This window comes from Leuciscus leuciscus (genome assembly GCF_965113295.1).
Source record: "Leuciscus leuciscus genome assembly, chromosome: 5".
Taxonomy (NCBI): Eukaryota; Metazoa; Chordata; class Actinopteri; order Cypriniformes; family Leuciscidae; genus Leuciscus; species Leuciscus leuciscus.
Window position 1 is genome coordinate 36,332,230 of NC_138729.1, and position 19,620 is coordinate 36,351,849.

Sequence of the window (19,620 nt, forward strand, 5' to 3'; positions counted from 1 at the left end):
TCACAGATTCCGCTGCGGATTGTGGTCAGTTTTGCTTCAGTGAACACTAGGAGGGATGTGCAAAAAAGGCTCAACTAAATGGAGGGTTACTTGAATGACAAACTGCCCTTAAGGAAGATCTGTAAATTTAGTCTGGTTTTGAGAGCTCCTGACCCTTGATTGGAAATTCAGGATGCTACTTTCTCCATCTACTGTATATTCCACTTTACAATTAAACAAAGTAGGGATGCATAATTTGTATGTGTTTTCTGCTGATATTAGAGTTTTTATTGTTATTTTTTATAAAGGCGCCAGCCAGCACCAGCGTTTTTGGTCGTTTTTCACAAAAATGTCATGGCCCCCAGAATATTTAGTTGTATGAATATCTGAACATGCAATATATCAAAGGAAAGAACAGACCCTCTGCTTTTAAACGTTTTTTTTTTTTTTCTTTACCAACACTTGAATGTGGGTAAGTTTCATAACGAAAGCAACATTTTAAGCAAAAAGCTGATAAAATCGTGCTTTTGTCAAAGACTGCCCCTGGATCTGATTCAGTACCAGTGTTGGGGAGTAACTAGTTGCATGATGTAACAGAGTTACGTAATTTAATTACGAAATTAAAACAAATTACGAAATTAATGTAACTGTAATCAGTTACTGATAGAAAAAAATTGTTATTCAATTATTTACTTATGAAAATGTTAACGATTACAAAGGAGATTACATCAGAATTTTTTCTGTAAAAAGCTAGGATATGTTGAGTAATATTAATTTGGTACTTTGCCTGTTTTTGATGTGCAAGATGTCTCCTGCCATTTAAAGGCTGTTTAGTAAAGCGATGCTATTCTGATGCTTTTGATTGATTCTCTTGTTTGAATTTGCAGTGCACCACATCTGCTTATTACATCAATCCACATTGCCGCTGAAATCTTTAGGCTACAACCTGTCTGAGAGTTGCCACCATGGCAGGAAAAATGCTATCCAGTGAGAAATTGAAAAATCATTTCATCCAGAAATCTGTATTTAACCTCAGAACGATCTCAAACTAAAAAGAGGTGCTAAAGTCTGTTTTTGTGGTGGCTGTGCTTTAAAATTAAATGATTATAATCTTAATTCAAGTGATGGAGAATTTTGATAGTTTGACAGTACGATGATCAAAATATAGATGGAGTAGATCAAGTCCATCAACACCTCCAAAGCTGGCAGAGTTCTATAGCACTTCCTCCACATGCTGTTTATTGTTGATTATCGCATTCTTTTTCATATGCATCTGCTCAGTGATAACACTGAAAGCCATACAAATGCGTCATTGGCATATGAGCTTTTTCTCATAAATGACGAGTTAACTCGTCAATGGCAGGGAAAGAGTTAAATTTGTCAGTACAGCCAATATTTGATATTCAATTATGCATGTCCGTTACCCCTATTTGGCATATAGGTTAGCATTGTTGTCATCTAACGCTCACTTCAAGTTAATTAATCTTTAAAAACACTGTTAATATAGGCTACATTATAATGCTGCCATGCCCTTTAAAAACTTTTTAAACTTGACTTTATTTTTTATCATTATTATTATTATTTTATTATTATTTTATTATTATTTTTGTATTTTCAATTGTTTAGGGAAAAAATATTATTTGTAATTTATCAGTTATTGGCCATAACATAAAAATAATTATCAATATTTCCCATAATTTCAGCATTGATGCATCCTTAAAATAAATGTGCATGACTGTAACTATGTTGGTGATGATGATGAATTTAAACTTTTTACTGTGCACAATGATTTTAAAGGGTGCGCTAATCAAAGCCACTAAAAATGTCAAAAAAGGGAAAATCTAGGCTTTTATAAATTAGTCAAGCTCACTTATTGACTAGTCAGTTGTTGACAACAAGTCAACCACTTTGATCCATCCCTAGTGACTCTTGATCAATGAGAAAATGCATAATAGGAAATTAGTTATGGGTTTTGCTGCTTTTATTTGACAGATGTACAGATTTCACAGTACAATCACTATCTGTATCACATCTGGGTAATCTTACATTCAGCTCAGCCTTATCAGTCACAAACAGAGCCTATTAAACTTACTCAATTACTTGATGAAGATGTTGTGCTTCAAGGTTTCATTCTTGGAAACGTTGTGTGCATCATGCCATGATATTTCATAATGCAGATAAATTAGAGCTCATCTGTCCTCTATAGATATTACCGTCTTTGAGCACGAATTAATAGATGTCACAAACCCCTCTGGCTCTAGATACATTCTGTTTTATAAATGGATGCAGCCTCTGTATTTTCAGATATAGTGTCGTTGTTGCTAAGTGACAGAGCAGTCTTGTACATGTGGCCGTTGCTGGCTAGATTATGCAGGTAGGATGGATTTAAGTGAAGTGTTTTCTCTATATCCAGACCTACACTTCCCTAAGGCATTTTTGTTTTGTGTGTGTGATGTAATACAGAAAAACTTATTCTGTTTTGTTTTAACCATTGCCATTGAACTCAAAATGAGGCAGGTGTTATGTATCGCTCACTGAACATGTACCATGTCAAGCATTTGTTTTTGCTTCCTTTTCACCTGTAGTATGTGGTGATGTTCACGGACAGTTCTTCGACCTCATGAAGCTCTTCGAAGTTGGTGGTTCCCCTGACAACACGCGCTATCTGTTCCTGGGCGATTATGTAGACAGAGGATACTTCAGTATTGAGGTGAGTGCATGTTTATGAACTGAAATCATCTAGAATAAGAAGCTCACACAGAATCTGCACCTGCAGAAATTGGATTCACAGATTGTCACTGGAATGCCTTTTATTCACAGAGTTCTACACGTCCTCCACACTTAGTGGGTTTTTTTTCCCCAATATTTAGGCTAATTTGGTCATGCTTTTTAGCTACCAATAGAAGTGTAGCTGTAAATGGGGACAGTCTTTGAAGGATGAAAAAAAAAATCATGTTTTTGTTCATCACATAAACAATAACATTTAAATTGGATCATATTTAGAGCTTTAAAGTGCTGGAAAAAAAGTGTGAAGCACTTTAAAAAGTTCTTGAATTTCACTATTAAAAGTTTGCAAGAACCCTGAAATGAATAATATTAAAACTTCTTTAACTGTTTCTGCCACAATACCATGGTTACAGTTTGCATTACTACTTTTAATCCATGGTGAATGTTGGTGATTTGTGGACTGAAAAGCCTTCTTTAACTTGTTTGTTCATGGCACAATGTCTCCTCGTGTCGGCGCAGTTTGATCTGATACGCCATATGGTTTATAACAGAGAATTGTGTGCTGAATATGAATGCTTCTCACTAGATCTCGCAGCGATGTTATTAATTCTGTGGCAAATTCAAACGCTGTAGTGACGGTGTCGCTTGCTCGAGATAGGCCCGCGAGTAAACCTGTTCTGAGCTTGTGTTGCCCTGTCTGTTATTGTTCCAAGCTGATAAACGGTCCCGTGCTGCGCAGCTCAAACAAGTAGCGCTCTTTTGTTTAGTTTGATGTTTCTCATGTTCAACAGAAATGGTAGCTCTTATCAGTTGGGCAACCAGTACGACTTCTAACAAAATTTAGTCGCACTGGCAGGAAAAAAAAAGTCTGAAGCCCTGATATTCTTGCATTGCGTAATGTAAAACGGTCCACTTTGAATCTTCCAGTTTACTCAAGCCTCTGCTTTTCGTGACTTTGATTAGGTTTGGTGAGTGCAGGAGCTGTGAATGATTTAGAATACAGAACAAAAGTAACAGAGACCTTGTTAAGCTGTGTGGTTAAATGGCCTCTCTTTCACAGTCTGTCTCATTTGGACGTGTCACTGTCTGAGTGGAGCTATTTGATAACCTGTCAGACACTGTACCCTTTCATAAGAGATGAGTCATAGAGCATTAAAGCGTGGACCGCTCTGCTTGTCGCGATTCTCCGCTGAATGACTGATGTTACTGACGCCTCACACTTTGATCCTGTGAAGAGTTCATTAACTTGACATTCCCAAGGGTCGCTCACACACTGTGACTTGCATGCAGTTGTTAATTTTCAGTGAAATTTGGTGATTTCCAGTGACATGAGCGATAGCTACCGCTAGTGAAAATAAAGTTGAACTTTATTCTAATGAGTCAGGACTTGTAAGTATTCAAGTCCTGACTCATTTGAATAAACTCCTGTTTAAAGTTTGGGATCAGAAAATATTTGTTTAAGTCTCTTATGCTCACCAAAGCAGTATAAAGTAATACAATATACAGTAAAAGCATATTGTGAAAAATTATTGCAATTTAAAATAACTATTTTTTTGTAATTCCTGTGATGGCAAAGCTGATTTTTCAGCAGCCATTATGCTATTAACATGATCCTTCAGACATCATTCTAATGTTGATTTGACGAAGAAAGAGAATATTTCTTATTTTGCTGCTTAATGTTTTTGTTGAAACCCTTATATATTTTTTTTCAGGATTCTTTGATGAATAAAGTTGAAACGAATAGCATTTATTTGAAATTAAAATCTTTTTTTAATTTTATAAATGTCTTTACTGTCACTTTATGTCAATTTAATGCTTCCTTTTTAAATAAGTTACTTTATTCCAAAAAAAAAAAAAAATTTACTGACCCCAAACTTTTGAACGCTAGTGTATATACATATTCTTTGCCTCTCATAATTTCTGACGTGTCATTATTTGTTGTGCTAACGATATAAAGCCTTTACATTTATCTCGATGCTCAGGATGTGTTCTCTCTGGTTATATATCTGTGCTAAAATGGGCTCAGAATTGCTCATAAAAGTATGAGCAATCCTGTTCATTTAGCCTGTCATCATCTTTCTCTTCCATTATGGTGGGCTATTTCCTTTGATCCGAGATCCGTCTATTATTAATGCATCCCCAGCCTCCCACCACCATGACCAGCCACCCCACACACAGCCACCCCACACACACACACACACACACACACACGTGGAAGGTCTTGGTGTGAGCAGCCTCACCATCACACTGTTCAGTCTCCACTTGTCTGGCACAAAGCTCTCTGCCCTTTTGTCTTGTCTGGGAGAGACCCACTTATTAAAAAAGGATGTGAAAAATCTCCATATTTCCATATTTGACATGTCGGTGAGTTTTCTAAACCTCTAGATATGCTTTCTCTAGTTGTCTCAACCATTGATGGCATTCTTTAGGAAACTCCTCTTTATATTGTTCTTAACAACATACTGTACAATCCTTTTTTTTCATCCTTCCATTTCCATTCCATCATTCCAAGCAGTTATATCATATATCGTTATATGGCCAACATAAGCTTCAATTTGATTATTAATAGTTATTAAATAGTTATTCATTTAATTGTCAATATTCACACTGATATGAAAATTCTAATATGTTAATATAGTAATGTTAATATCTATATTCATATTGATATATCAATGTATTAAAATTATTATTATTATTGTGCATATTGAAATTAATATTTATATAAATCTATAATATTGCCCTTTTTAATGCAGTGAAACTATTATTATTGACCCCATGTCTCTCACAGCAGACAGTTTGACAGTCTGACAGAAATGCCCTTGAAAAAATGTTTTATGGTGATGAGTTTGTTAAAAAATGTGATGGTTGTAAAACCATCTCATATGGTTTACCGTGCTAAAAGTATATATCTCTGAATTCTGTGAATTCCTCTCCTTTATAACTCCACATCACAAAACATTAAAGCTAAAACAAAAAAATGTAACAATTAAGTAAACTAATCGACCATCTAGTTGACTAGCTGACCATCCTGATCCATCCCGGTTATTAAACCAGGCGATAGCCTGAAGCGGCATGTCAACTTTAGGGAAAAAACAGATTCCCCTCTGTGTCGTCTGCCATTCAGCAGTAATAGCCTTCGTTCAGGTCCTCCTCACATGGCCACTATTACCTGCAATTTTCAGCTCATTATTCTTCTTGCGTAGGCTCCGGTCCCTGCTCTCACACCCCCCGCTCGCACCCTCCTCCGTGTCTATTATTTCACATGTCATTTAAATGCACACCTGTCGTCCTTGGTTACCTTGGTGTCCTGTTCTTCCCACGTTGAGTGGTGTCTGGGATTTTGCATGCAAATGAAATGGGGAGGGGGTGTAGATGATAAATACATTTTAATCATTTTAATTAGGCTATAAAGATTGTGTGCATGTACTCTGTACTGTACAGAAGATCAGGCATCTCACTCGAACGCACTGTATTGCCAAGGTTTTGTGGTGTCGGCTGCCAAACAGTCTATACTTTAGTGTGAATTTTAGATGTGTAAAATGAACCAAACAAACCTGTTGTTTAGAATAAAGTATCATTGGGAATAATTACCATGTGACCATTCACTCCCACCTTTGCAGTCCTTCTGCAGGACACTGATTGTGCCATAATTGAATTGAAAACACTCAGATTGCCTTAAATGCAATGATAATGATTCAAAACTTTCCTTTGCACCCTTATTTGAATGAAGAGGCCTCGCATTTTATTGTAGGCATCAATAAAGGGACGTTTTCCCAAGTTTATTAATGTAAAAGACATCCAGTCTTCACCTTCATTTTCCTCGCATAACTATTCCAGCTGACATTTAATAGTCAAGTATCTTCGGGATTATAAATGTCTCTATCTCTCTTTCTTTCTGTCTTTAGTGTGTGCTGTTCCTGTGGACATTGAAGATCAACCACACCAACACCCTCTTTCTCCTCAGAGGCAACCACGAGTGTCGGCACCTCACAGAATACTTCACCTTCAAACAGGAATGTGAGTGCTGTGGGAATGTGCCGTCTAGGGGTGCTGAGAGCTAAGTGATGTGTTGGCTCGAACCGTCCGCAAGCCTTTTCCTCACTTTCACTGATGTTCCCACTTTGATGTCAGAAAAGCTGCATTTTCAGCCAGCTGTCACCAGTTAGAACTTTCATTTTCCTTGCAAACAGTATAACATTACTCCTGCAGTTACAGGGATAGTTCACCAAAAAAATGAAAATTCTGTCATCATTCACTCACCCTAAAGTATGGAAAATAAATACTAAGGCAGTCGATGGCTACCATCAACTGTTTGTTACCAACATTCTACAAAATATCTTCTTTTTTTGTTTAACAGAAGAAAGAAACTCAAACAGGTTTGGAACAACTTGAGGGTGAGTAAATGCTGACAGAATTAAAAATTTTGGGTAAACTATCCCTGTGATTTTTCAAATTTGATATAACTTATTAGAGGGGAGCCCATACTGCAGCATTTTAAAAAGCGTATTTACTTGATATAATTTAATTTGTATATATATATGTATATATATATGAAGAGTTCAGATGCAAAAGACTCTAAGTGCCATCTTGAATTTTCTTCTAGAATTATCATTTTTATCATGCTCGTATATTTAAGTTCAGTCATTTCACTTAAATGCCAATGAAAATGACCTATTAATTGTCATTTATGTGAAATTACTGAACTTAAATATAAGAGCTTGATAAAAATGACCATTCTAGAAGAAATTTTCAGATGGCACTTAGAGGCTTTTGCATCTGAACTCTTCATATATTTAGAGGCTTTTGCATCTGAACTCTTCATATATTTAGAGGCTTTTGCATCTGAACTCTTCATATATATATATATATATATATATATATATATATATATATATATATATATATATATATATATATATGTATATATATGTATGTATATATATATATATATATATATATATATATATATATATATATATATATATAGTACCAGTCAAAAGTTTGGAAACATTACTATTTTTTATGTTTTTGAAAGAAGTCTCTTATGCTCATCAAGCCTGCAGTTAAAAAACAAACAAAAAAAAACAGTAATATTATGAAATATTATTACAATTTAAAATAATGGTTCTCTTTTTTAATATATTTTAAAATGTAATTTATTTTTGTGATGCAAAGCTGAATTTTCATCAGCAAGTACTCCAGTCTTTGGTGTCTTATGATCCTTCAGAAATCATTCTAATATGATGATTTGATGCTCAGTTATTATCAATGATGGAAACAGTTGTGCTGTTTAATATATTTTTTTGGAATACTTTTTTCAGGATTCATTGATGAGTAAAACGTTAACAGCATTTATTCATTAAAACAGCATTTATTCAAAATAAAAAAATTTCTAACAATATAAATCGTTACCATCACCTTTTATCAATTTAACGCATCCTTGTTGAATTAAAGTACTAATTTCTTAAAAAAAAAAAAAGTTATTGTTCCCAAACTTTTGACCGGTAGTGTATGTTGTTACAAAAGATTTCTATTCTAAATAAATACAGTTCTTTTTAACTTTTTATTCATCAAATAATCCTGAAAAAAGTATCTCGGGTTATAAAAAAAATATTAAGCAGCACAACTGTTTCCAACATTGATCATAAATCAGCATATTAGAATGATTTCTGAAGGATCATAAGACACCAAAGACTGGAGTACTTGCTGATGAAAATTCAGCTTTGCATCACAAAAATAAATTACATTTTAAAGTATATTAAAAAAGAGAACCATTATTTTAAATTGTAATAATATTTCATAATATTACTGTTTTGTTTTTTGTTTTTTTTGTTTTTTTAACTGCAGGCTTGATGAGCATAAGAGACTTCTTTCAAAAACATTAAAAATAGGAATGTTTCCAAACTTTTGACTGGTACTATATATAAAATATATGGGGCAGACAAAACTAGTGGTTACTATAAGTTCCTTTAACTGCTTTGCCTATGGCTAACATCACATCAGTGTGGTTTTGTTGGAGTTGGAATTGGAGGGCCAGTCGGGTCTCATTTATCTTGTTGCTTCAGAGAACCACTTTAGCAAAATAGCAATTCAAATGAATTGAACAACTTATTTTTCACTTAATATGGGTTAAAACTACACAAGGCAGCTGCTCGCACTGTGAAATGTATTATTACATCATGTTTGGCTGGAACATATTTACTGTTTCAATCTCCCAGCATGCCAGAGGCACACAATATTGCCACTGCCTGCTGACACCATTGCTGACTGTTTTGGATCAAATTTAGCATGTCTTGACATTCGCTGAAAAAAATTGCAATTGTTTTTGAAAAATGCATGTTTATTTATTTATTTATTTTTTATTGTGATTGTTATCATTAAATAAAAATACTTTTTATTTACTTTATCACTTTACTCAGAAACACCCAGCGCATACATTAAATTAGTTACACCTTGTCTACACCGGATGCGAAACAATTGACTCCTATGATTACAAAATCATTAATAAATAAATTGTTAATAATATTTAAATGAAGGGTGAATATGTCCATTTTTTTCAAGGCCAGACATCACTTTTGTCCACATATTTCCAGTGGATGACAAAGGGTTGTGAAAATTAGACCCTTTATAAGACCTTCAGGGGCCGTTCATACAGAACGCATTTTTCCATTTCAATGTGCTACTTTTCCATTGTTTTTCTATGTAAACACACGCTAGACGGACGTGTATGAACGTTCCACTCGTGTCTTGTGTCTTTTGCAGCATCTCGTGCAAAAAAATCTGTTTGTGTGAACGAGCCTTAAGACAAAACAGACTTGTGTCCTTCACTGTCTGAAATTGGTCTCTACTCTGACTAAGATCTATAGCAACCTCTTTAAGACTGCTCTGTGGCGGTTCATAAAGAACTGCTGTCTTTGTTTTACAGGCTTTACGTGCTCTGTTTTCGGCAAACAGCACTTTGTCCCTCTGAGAAAATAAGCTAGGAGACAGCTCTATTAGAGTAAGGTTTGTAGAGCTCAGTGTCTGGTGCCAGAAAGTGTCCAGGTGTGAGTTATTAGTATGCTAGATAGTGAAGTGGCTAGAGCTCATCTGGCTCACAAAGAGACAAACCCGATGAGCCGTTGTACACTATACGCAGCATTACCTCTCCTAATTTATGAGAGAGTAATGCCTTTTCATTGTGAAGCCTCTCATTAGCATTTGTTTACAATAATTTATTTAAAACCTTAGTTCAATGCAGCATGACCAGCCAAGATCTCAAATAGAGACGCAAGGAGCTGTTTAGCTTCTTTTGGGGGTTGGGCTTATTCACGCTCCAGTTGCTTACAAATACGGAGACATATTTGTTATCCGAAAGGATATTTCTACACAGGGATTCCTTCTCCCTATGTCTGATGCGGTTGGCCTGGGTTTGCATCTACTGAGCCAGAACCCATCTGCCAGGAGGTTATTACAGGTCTCCTAAAGCCAGTGTTAGATCACATGACCAACCTGGACTTAATATCGGATGTTGACACCTGAAGTGTTCATGCTCTTCTTCCCTTTATGTCATAGAAGCAACTACATTTTTTAATTTAATTTTGAAACACCTGTCACTTGTAATATATAAGCTAAAGTGCTAGCATTAGCGAGCATTCCCTTTTTTGTTTTGTTTATACTGTAGTAATAATACTGTAGATTACTGTATTATACTGTAGATTACTGTAGTTTATTGGTAAATTACAGACTGTTTCACAGGAATGGCTACAAATTGAGTGTGCTTGAAAGACGTTCACTACACAAATAGAGAGTTAGTTTTTGGTAAATTTATGGTAAACTAAAATATACTTTAATGTCAGTTCTAATAACACTTATCTGTATGTTCTGTATGTCATGTATTTAAATTACAGATTTGAAATGATGAAGTTGCCATTTTATTACATTTTAAAATACATCATTGAATAGCACACTACAGTTGAACTTACAATCAAGTACTTTGCGTGTGCTTTAGTATGTTAGTCAACACATCAAAATAAGTATACTTTAAAGCATGACTTAAAGAATAATCATTTAGAATATACTTTAAAGTATAACTTTTAATGTGACATTACTAAGTACACATACGTGGTCTTTTATTTCATTAATATTATATTATCTGCAAGTACGGTTCTTATTTAAAATATACTTTTCATAGAAGTACTCTACAAGAAGCACGCTCATTAGTTTTTTCTCAAGTGAATGCCGGCCATGTATATAATCTTTGATAGTATACTAGCGCTAGCAATTAATAGTATATTATACTGTATTACATTTTTGCTTCTTGAATCCAAATGGAATTTAAATGAAGTTTCCTTTGAACATCTGATTAAATCCCTGGTTTTGGTTTTCTATGGGTCAGTGGTAGTCTATTGTGCTTGAAATGAACACTGTTTGCTATTAAGCTCATACAATAGCTTTGAGGCTATTGTGCTCTGCATAACAAAGATGGAGGCGGTTTCATGGTAGAATGTTTAGTGGAAGCCCAAGTGCCCTCAATGAGATCTCTTTCGCAGAGCGAATGTGTAATTCGGTTTGGTGAATAACCCAGCTGTATTTAGTGGAAACCAAGACAAGACTAATGAGACTACTTCAGTTCAGATACTGAAGTATTAATAAGCTTAATCAGCAGCTGAATTAAGTATTCGCATTGTACTAATTAGGCTCATTTGAATTTAATCGAATAGTCCCTGCTGCTTTTGTGTCTGCTTGGTGGCAGGTTTTGTCGCTTTAGGTGTAGTTATTACTGTATGACTGCGTAAAGATGTGCTGGTTGTCATCACGAAATATTATTATTATGCACAAAAAAATCTAACATGATGATGATGACTTTTACTGTGTTTAGTGTATGTATTGATTTAAAGATCAGATCTGCAAGGCCAGTGTCAAAACTGAATTGTTAATAATAACATTGAGAAATGTCAATTTCAGCAGCGCAGGAAGTTGCTAGTTTTCGACATAGTTAAGTTCTCATTACACTTTTTGATTTGAGGGAGCAGTCATTCTTTCTGTCCATTTAAGGGATCAAATCGACTAGTATTTAAATTGATAAATTCATTAATATATATATATATATTTTGTGAGTAATATACTGGGAATCTGGAATACGTTTTAAATTACCCCTGCCATCTCATGGTGTTTGGGGTCAGTATGATTAATACTTTTATTCAGCAAGGATGCATTAAATTGATCAAAAGCGACAGTAAATCTTACAAAACATTTCTATTTCAAATAAATGCTGTTCTTTTGAACTTTCTATTCATCAATCCTGAAAAAAAATGTGGGAAACATGTTTGTGGTTTCCATAAAAATATTAAACGGTACAACTGTTTTTAACATTGCTAAAAATAAAAAATAAAATTATTGAGCCATCACAGGAATAAATTACATTTTAAAATTTAAATTTACATAAAACACATGATTCAAATGTAATAGTGTTTTTCAGTATTCAAAAACACAAAAAACTAAATCATATTAACCTCAAGTAGCCAATGTATTTTTGGTGCAATAAACATGGCTTGTAAAAAAGATTTCTGCCTAACATATATTTTGGGAAGTTTTTGAAGAATTTTATACATGTAGGCTACATTTATTTAAATTAAGCTGTGTATGAACATCGAGTAACACTTTACAGTACGGTTTCATTAGTTAACTACTTTATTGAACTAAGAATAAACAATATTTCTACAGCATTAATTAATCTTAGTTAATTAATTTCAACATTTACTAATACAATATTAAAATCAAAAGTTGTATTTGTTAAAATTTGTGAACTACATGAACAATGAACTGGATTTTTGATCAACAAAGACTAAAATACTGTAACAAATGTATTGCTCATTTTTAGTTCATGTTAGTTAATACACATACCAATCTTAACAAATAAGACCTTATTGTAAAGTGTTGCTGAAAATAAAATTGAATAATTTTTCTTTAGAGCTGAATCAAAAACTAGTGAATTTTTGCACTGTCAACTCAAATACTCACACTCTTTATTAGACGGTTTTCAATATATCCTTGTCGAAAGTTATTTAATAAAGTGTTGGGGACAGAAACAGCCATGGCAAAAAGACATGTTGTCCCACCCATCATAAATGACACTTATGGTTTTCTGTATAATAGTTCAAATGCCAAGGTCAGCCTTTGATAAAAACGTTATTGAATGAGTGATTTCTTGACTTCAGTGCACCAAACTTTAATACATTCGTACTTTCCTGTCTTTGTCCTCTTACAGGTAAAATAAAGTATTCCGAGAGGGTTTATGACGCATGTATGGAGGCCTTTGACTGCTTGCCTCTTGCAGCTCTTCTAAACCAGCAGTTTCTCTGCGTTCACGGTGGTCTCTCACCAGAAATCAACTGCTTAGATGACATTAGGAAAGTAAGCATCTGTTTATGTCCTTTTCCTTAAAGCCTTTTTATTGAAAATCAAGATGTGTTCATGCCTCCTCCTTTGTTTTTGCGCTGTGTTATGCAGTTAGACAGGTTTAAGGAGCCCCCGGCATTTGGTCCTATGTGTGATTTGATCTGGGCCGACCCGGGAGAGGACTACGGCAGTGAGAAGACGGCAGAGCACTTCAACCACAACTCAGTCAGAGGCTGCTCCTATTTTTTCAGGTACTGGAGCAAAGCTGTTCATTGGGTCAGATCTCCCAGATTTATATAAATATAATTTACAGCTTTCTTGAACATGACTCGCAATAAAAATATTCTGCTCACAAGTGATATTTACCTTGATTTTTCTTTCTTTTATTTTCACACAAATTATTAGTTATAAATTATAATTCAATTTAATATATTATATAAATTATCATTTAGTTATATCAAATATAATTTTTTTACATTTTCACACAATAAATATTGAAATAGTTCATGTTTATTTTATTCTTTGTTAGATTATAATAGTTTTAAACATAATTATTGTTTTATGATCCATTTGTATAGTTTTAAGTCAAAGGCAATTGAAAAGTGTCAGGGTTTATTTCTTGGTTTTGTGACAGAGCTCTGACACTCCTGTTTTGTCATGTCTTTGTGTGGGCGTGCGGCTTCGTGCGCTCTCTTGTCTGTATGCCTTGTTACATGTGCGGGGCGTGGTGTTTGGATCCCGGCACATCTGTCTAGTTTGGTTTCGGTTCTGTGTCGGGATTCGGACATTCATGCTCCGCGTGTTTGTCCTCTGTTGTGAGCGCACAGGATGAGCTTACGCTCGTTCTCGTGCGCTCTGTCTTGTCGTGTGAGCGTACGGTTTCGAGTTTGCTCGGGCTGTACGCTCTTCTATCCACGTGTGTTTTGTTTTGTGTAGAATGCGGTTCGGGTTTTCCACTAGCTGTGTGCTTTCATGTTGTCATGTTTTGTGTGAACACGTGGCTTATGAGTGTTCTTATTGGCTGCGTGTTCATGTCTCGTTTTGTGTGAGCACATGGCTTGTGATTTGTTTAAAGGTGGGCATACACTGTGCGATGTCTGTGTGAATTTATCAAGGTTACCTACTCACACTGAACGAGTAGATCGCATGTGATGTAAAGCCAAAGCTCAGGATTTATGTGCTCACACTATACGTTCCGAACGTCGAGCTGAGACTTCACTGCTCACACTATGCGTGTGAAACCCTCGTGCCGGGTTGTGCCTATTATAGACGATATCATGTATCCAGAGATATTGTTAAAAGAAGCATCAGCTATCAATATCAGGATGATTTAGCATTTCCAATTTATGTATTCAATTATTATTAGTATTATTGTATTATTATTATTATTATTATTATTATTATTATTAGGGAAGGCCTAGGCTACTTTTATTATTAAATTGATAGGCTATTATAATTAAATTGCCACGCAATAATTTCATAGGGCATCACCGCATAACCAATGCGCTGTGAGGATAATAAAATATTACATAGTAGCTTACTCCTCCTCATTGAAAATTGTCTAAAACATTTAGGTAGATTACAATAAATTATAGGCATATAATTAATTATTAACCGTCTATAATATGTCCAAACACTGCAATAATTCATCAATGAAAATTAAAAACAGCTTTATTTTAAAAAACATTGTTTAACAAATTAATAAAAGAGGCAAAGTGTACATCGCAGGTGGCTTGGAAGACGTGGGTAATCGTTAATCCATTTTGCAACACGAACTGGAGGTAAGCAACAGTCATTTGTAGCTAGCTTGAACTACAGAACTTAAAGATCTCTCGTTTCCCCCTGTACACTGCACGAACACTGCACAACAAAGCTGAAAATCGGCCCGACCCGAAAAAGAGTTGCACGAGTCAGAATTTGGATGAAAATCGGACGAAATTGCATAGTGTATGCCCGCCTTTACTGGCTATGTGCTTGTGTTTTTGTCATGTTTGGTGTGAGCACATGGCTTGTCATGTATGTTTCCTTGTGCCATCATCTTGTTACCTGATTATTGATTAATTTACCCCACCTGTCCTCCCTCGTTGCCTGCTTTGCTTGCTCTCCCTTTTTATTCTCCTTGTGTTTTCAGACCTGTGCTGGATTGTCGTTTGTGGTTTACCCTTGTTTATTCCTCCTGTGGTTTAGCCAAGTCAAGTCTGTCTTGTTTTCCCCCTCGGGGTAGTTTTTGATTGTATTTTGTTTTATTTTTATTTTTAATAAAAGCCTTCATTCTTCTGTGATTGAGTCCTCGCCTCATCTCCTCAACCCCAAACCCTGTCAGAAAAGTAGCATATGAAGCCATAATAAAGTTTCCATGTCAGTTTTATTGTAATCTTCATATAACAAAAAATAAAAAGAGTTTAATTTTGTAATACAAATCAACCCCTAGAACATTAAAGTGCCAAAGTTGAAGAAATGGCTTTGTAAGAGTCATTAAATCTTGATATTTTACATTACATTAATACATATGTTGTAATTTACACAAAGGTAAAACCATACGTTGTCGAACTTAGCTTATTTTGACATATTGAACGTTTGGATGTGTAACCAATTTTTTCAAAATAATTCAATTGTTTTTACCCGACTATAAAATAACTCAAGCACTCATCTTGCTTGCTGAGAAAAAAAGCAGTTTCTTTCTCTTTTTCTTTTACTTTTTTCTTTGACCAGATTCTTTATACTTGCTCATATATGTGCAACTGAGTCATTCGGGCATCTGTGAACTGGTGCATAAATCTTGTCTGATTTACACTGAACTAACCTGACTAGTGTCACCCAGCTGGTTTCGTTCTGGGTGTGTATATAAGTGTGTTTATTCACTGTTTGCTTGTCCAGCTGGCATTTGTTTGTACCACGCCAACTAAATGCTAACAAAGTGCAGGTGGTTGTCTTATAACTTGAGAGTTCACTGTACTGAGATTGAGTGGACCTAAAGACAATCAGGTCTGGGCGATATATCCAGTTTTGTAAACAAAATAGTATGTGACAATACCATTTATATCTATATATACATTATTTTGATGTTGCGAACGCATCTGAAAAAAGCGGAAGACACAGAGCTGTTGCGAGGAAAGTGCATGACCCAAATTGTCCTATAAACATTAAACATGCTTTATATTAAGGGCTTCAAAATAACTTTATGGTTATTTATTATATCGCCATTCAGCCTAAAAATACAGAGATAAGATTTTTGGTCCATATCACCCAGCTCTAGTTCATTGGCATGGTCCGTTCAGTATGAGCAAGTGCTTCAGAGGTGATATGTTGAAAAAGGTTTAAAAAACTTGCTTGCGGTCTGTCCTTATCGCTATGACACCCTCAAGACTTTCTCTTTTTTTTACAGTTATGCAGCAGTCTGTGACTTTTTGACAAACAACAACCTGTTGTCAGTAATTAGAGCTCATGAAGCACAAGACGCAGGGTAAGTATTGATTCTGCTGTTTTATGATAGTAAGACTAAAATAGCTTGTGCTTTTATTTGCTAATTTGATGTTTTTCTAGGTTAATCTTGTGATTTCAGTGTATGTTTGCCAGTAAAAAAAAAAAAATCAATCTGAAACTGTGGATCATTGGATAATTACTCACTGACTTTGACAAAAACAGATTATTTGACAATGAAAAAAGAGCACTTCCTTTATTGGTCCACGCCAGATGCCTTTTTGACACACATTTGTGTGTGTTTCTGTTTCAGGTACAGGATGTATAGAAAAAGTCAGACAACAGGCTTCCCTTCATTAATTACCATTTTCTCAGCACCAAATTACCTAGACGTCTATAACAACAAAGGTATGTTAGTTTATGCCATAGTACACATTCTTGTTTACTGCAGGTTTTCTCAAGCTTTTTTAAACCAAGTATCAGATGACTGTTCGTAAACTCCATGGCAGCCTATCAGGTTGTTTTTCTTTTTTGTTTGTTTATTGGTTGAATACTTTCATGAATAAACATGACCTCTCCCTGTATTTTTATTCCTCAGCGGCCGTATTGAAATATGAAAACAACGTCATGAACATTAGACAGTTCAACTGCTCTCCTCACCCGTACTGGTTACCCAACTTTATGGATGTGTTTACATGGTCGCTGCCCTTTGTGGGCGAGAAAGGTAAGTGTCCAAACTGAGACCTGAAGTGGGAGTTGTGATTTTTCAGCGAGTGAGATGTTTGGTAGTATTTGGCAGGCCATGTGAAGAAGAGGCGACAATGCCTTTGTAAATGATGCGTCCTCTCTGTGGGAAGAATACAGAAAAACTCACATTTTAAACATCATATTAAAGAGCTCATATTATGCAGTTTTAAAGGTTCCTAATTTTGTTTTGGAGATCTCCTGCAATAGACTTGCATACATCCAAGCTCAAAAAACACTTTATTTTTCTCATAATATACATTGTAGCATACCTCTTTTCTCTCATTGTCTGAAATGGGTTGATGAAAGATCTAAACATCTCCTTTCTGTGAGCGTACTCTGCTCTGATTGGACAGATGGCCCAGTCTGTTTTGATTGGTCTACCACTCTTGGCATGTGTTGAAAACGAAAGGGCCATTTCCTTATCAGAATTTCAGATCTCGAGGCTTCCTCAGCACTTGTTTGTTGTTTAAGGGTAGGTCAAAACTTCATGTTGTTTAAGGGCAGCCAATGAAGAACATAGGCTTATGGAAATTTGTTACAAACCAATGCAGGTTCGAGCAGGAAGTAAGGCTGGAATTACTGGCGACTAGTTTCAGGCAATTCCCAATCAATTCTTCTTTTGGGTAGACAACTCAATTTGTTGTGCAATTTGATCTTGGAAACTTTGTGGACCTTTTACAATCACAAACAGCTATATTACACAATACATGAATGGTAATATCTGAAAAAGCATAATAGGGCAATTTAACATCATATTAATTGTGCCAGTGTGTTCAAGAACATCTTTCATGAAGTCTTACACATTTATTGGTGTTAAAACAAAGTGTACATGGCTGAAAGCACCATGAAAATTTTAAAGAGAAGCTCTAGGGTCAATGGACCACTGGATAAAGAACAGCATGGACACAGATATTATGCAAAATGTCAACTTGCTTTGCCGATCTAATGAGGAGGTTCTCTGGTTCTCTATTTATAGTGACTGAGATGTTGGTGAATGTCCTAAATATCTGCTCTGATGATGAACTCATGTCAGAGGGAGATGACTTATGTGAAGGTAAGAGAGTTTATTTATACACTTAGTATTCAACTGAGATAAATTAAAGTTTGGTAAGCTGACAACTGCCTTATGTGCTGATTTCCTCTTGCTTCACGTTCAGTGACATAATTTAATGAAGAACAGCTTGAGTGTGTGTGTGTGTGTGTGTGTGTGTGTGTGTGTGTGTGTGTGTGTGTGTGTGTGTGTGTGTGTGTGTGTGTGTGTGTGTGTGTGTGTGTGTGTGTGAGAGAGAGAGCGTCTGTCTGTCTGGTCATCATCAGCGTAGACAGCAGGTCCTCAGAAGTGTCTAACTGTCATTCTGGCTGTCTAAGATGCTCTCCCTGGAGGTCTGGTGTCTGCTGATGTCATCCCATGATACTTCCTTCTTAGACAGATTGTTCTGAAGAGTAGAATTCACATGATGTGTACTCTTATGTAAAAATAGTAATATTGGGAAATACAGTATATTACAATTTAAAGTAACTTTTTTGTATTGTAATATATTAAAAAATATAATATATAGACTGTAGGATTGTGGATTTGTCTTGTGTAATTATTAAACCAGAAACTGATCTGCTTAAATTATTAGAGTGAAGGCGTGACGCTCTTCTGCAAATACTCTCAAGCCCACACAAGGCAAATTATGCGGTTGGCTTACAATGTGCACCTTGAAGCACTCCAGGCTCATTTTATTTTTTCATTTGAGTAATTCCAAACAATTAAAAAAGAATTCCAAACAATTCCAAACCCTTTGATGACAGCATTTCCCCGCCTACACAATGAAGCAGTAAGGCCTTCCTTCAGTTTTAAAATAATAGTAACTAAATAATGATAGTGATAATAATACATTTAAAATATATTATTAATAATATATATAATAATTTAAAAATTTATTAGACAAGTAACATATGTCTGGCACAATATATATATATTTTTTTTTTTTTGCACAGCATTCTTTGGCATTTTGGTTAAAACTAAGCTTTATTTTGGCAGCAAACTGAAGAAATTGCAAAAGAAATAAACTACTTGTACACCAATGAGACAGAATATTATGACCATCTACCTAATATGCTGTTGGTCCTCCACAAACCTGCCAAACCTGCGCTTATCCATGAAGGTGTCCCGTGGTATCTAGCACCAAGACTTTAGCAGCAGATCCTTCAAGTCTTGTAGGTTACGAGGTTGAGCCACTGTGGATCAAACTTGTTGGTCCAGCACATCATATAGATGCTAAATTGGATTGAGATCTGGGGAGTTTGGAGGCCAGGGCAACCCCTTGAACTCATCATGTCCCTCAAACCATTTCTGAACAATATGTGCACTGTGGCAGG

At 35.3% G+C, this 19,620-nt stretch overlaps 1 protein-coding gene across 1 annotated transcript in view; it reads left to right on the forward strand.

The window, feature by feature from the left end:
• Nucleotides 1-19,620, forward strand: part of ppp3cca (protein phosphatase 3, catalytic subunit, gamma isozyme, a) — a 39,764-nt gene that overhangs the window by 11,137 nt on the left and 9,007 nt on the right. Inside the window, exons 4-11 of the mRNA XM_082169795.1 lie at nt 2,565-2,689; nt 6,612-6,723; nt 12,956-13,101; nt 13,198-13,337; nt 16,472-16,549; nt 16,820-16,914; nt 17,105-17,230; nt 18,230-18,307. Coding sequence (XP_082025921.1) covers nt 2,565-2,689; nt 6,612-6,723; nt 12,956-13,101; nt 13,198-13,337; nt 16,472-16,549; nt 16,820-16,914; nt 17,105-17,230; nt 18,230-18,307 — 900 coding nt within the window. The remainder of the gene's footprint in view (nt 1-2,564; nt 2,690-6,611; nt 6,724-12,955; nt 13,102-13,197; nt 13,338-16,471; nt 16,550-16,819; nt 16,915-17,104; nt 17,231-18,229; nt 18,308-19,620) is intronic.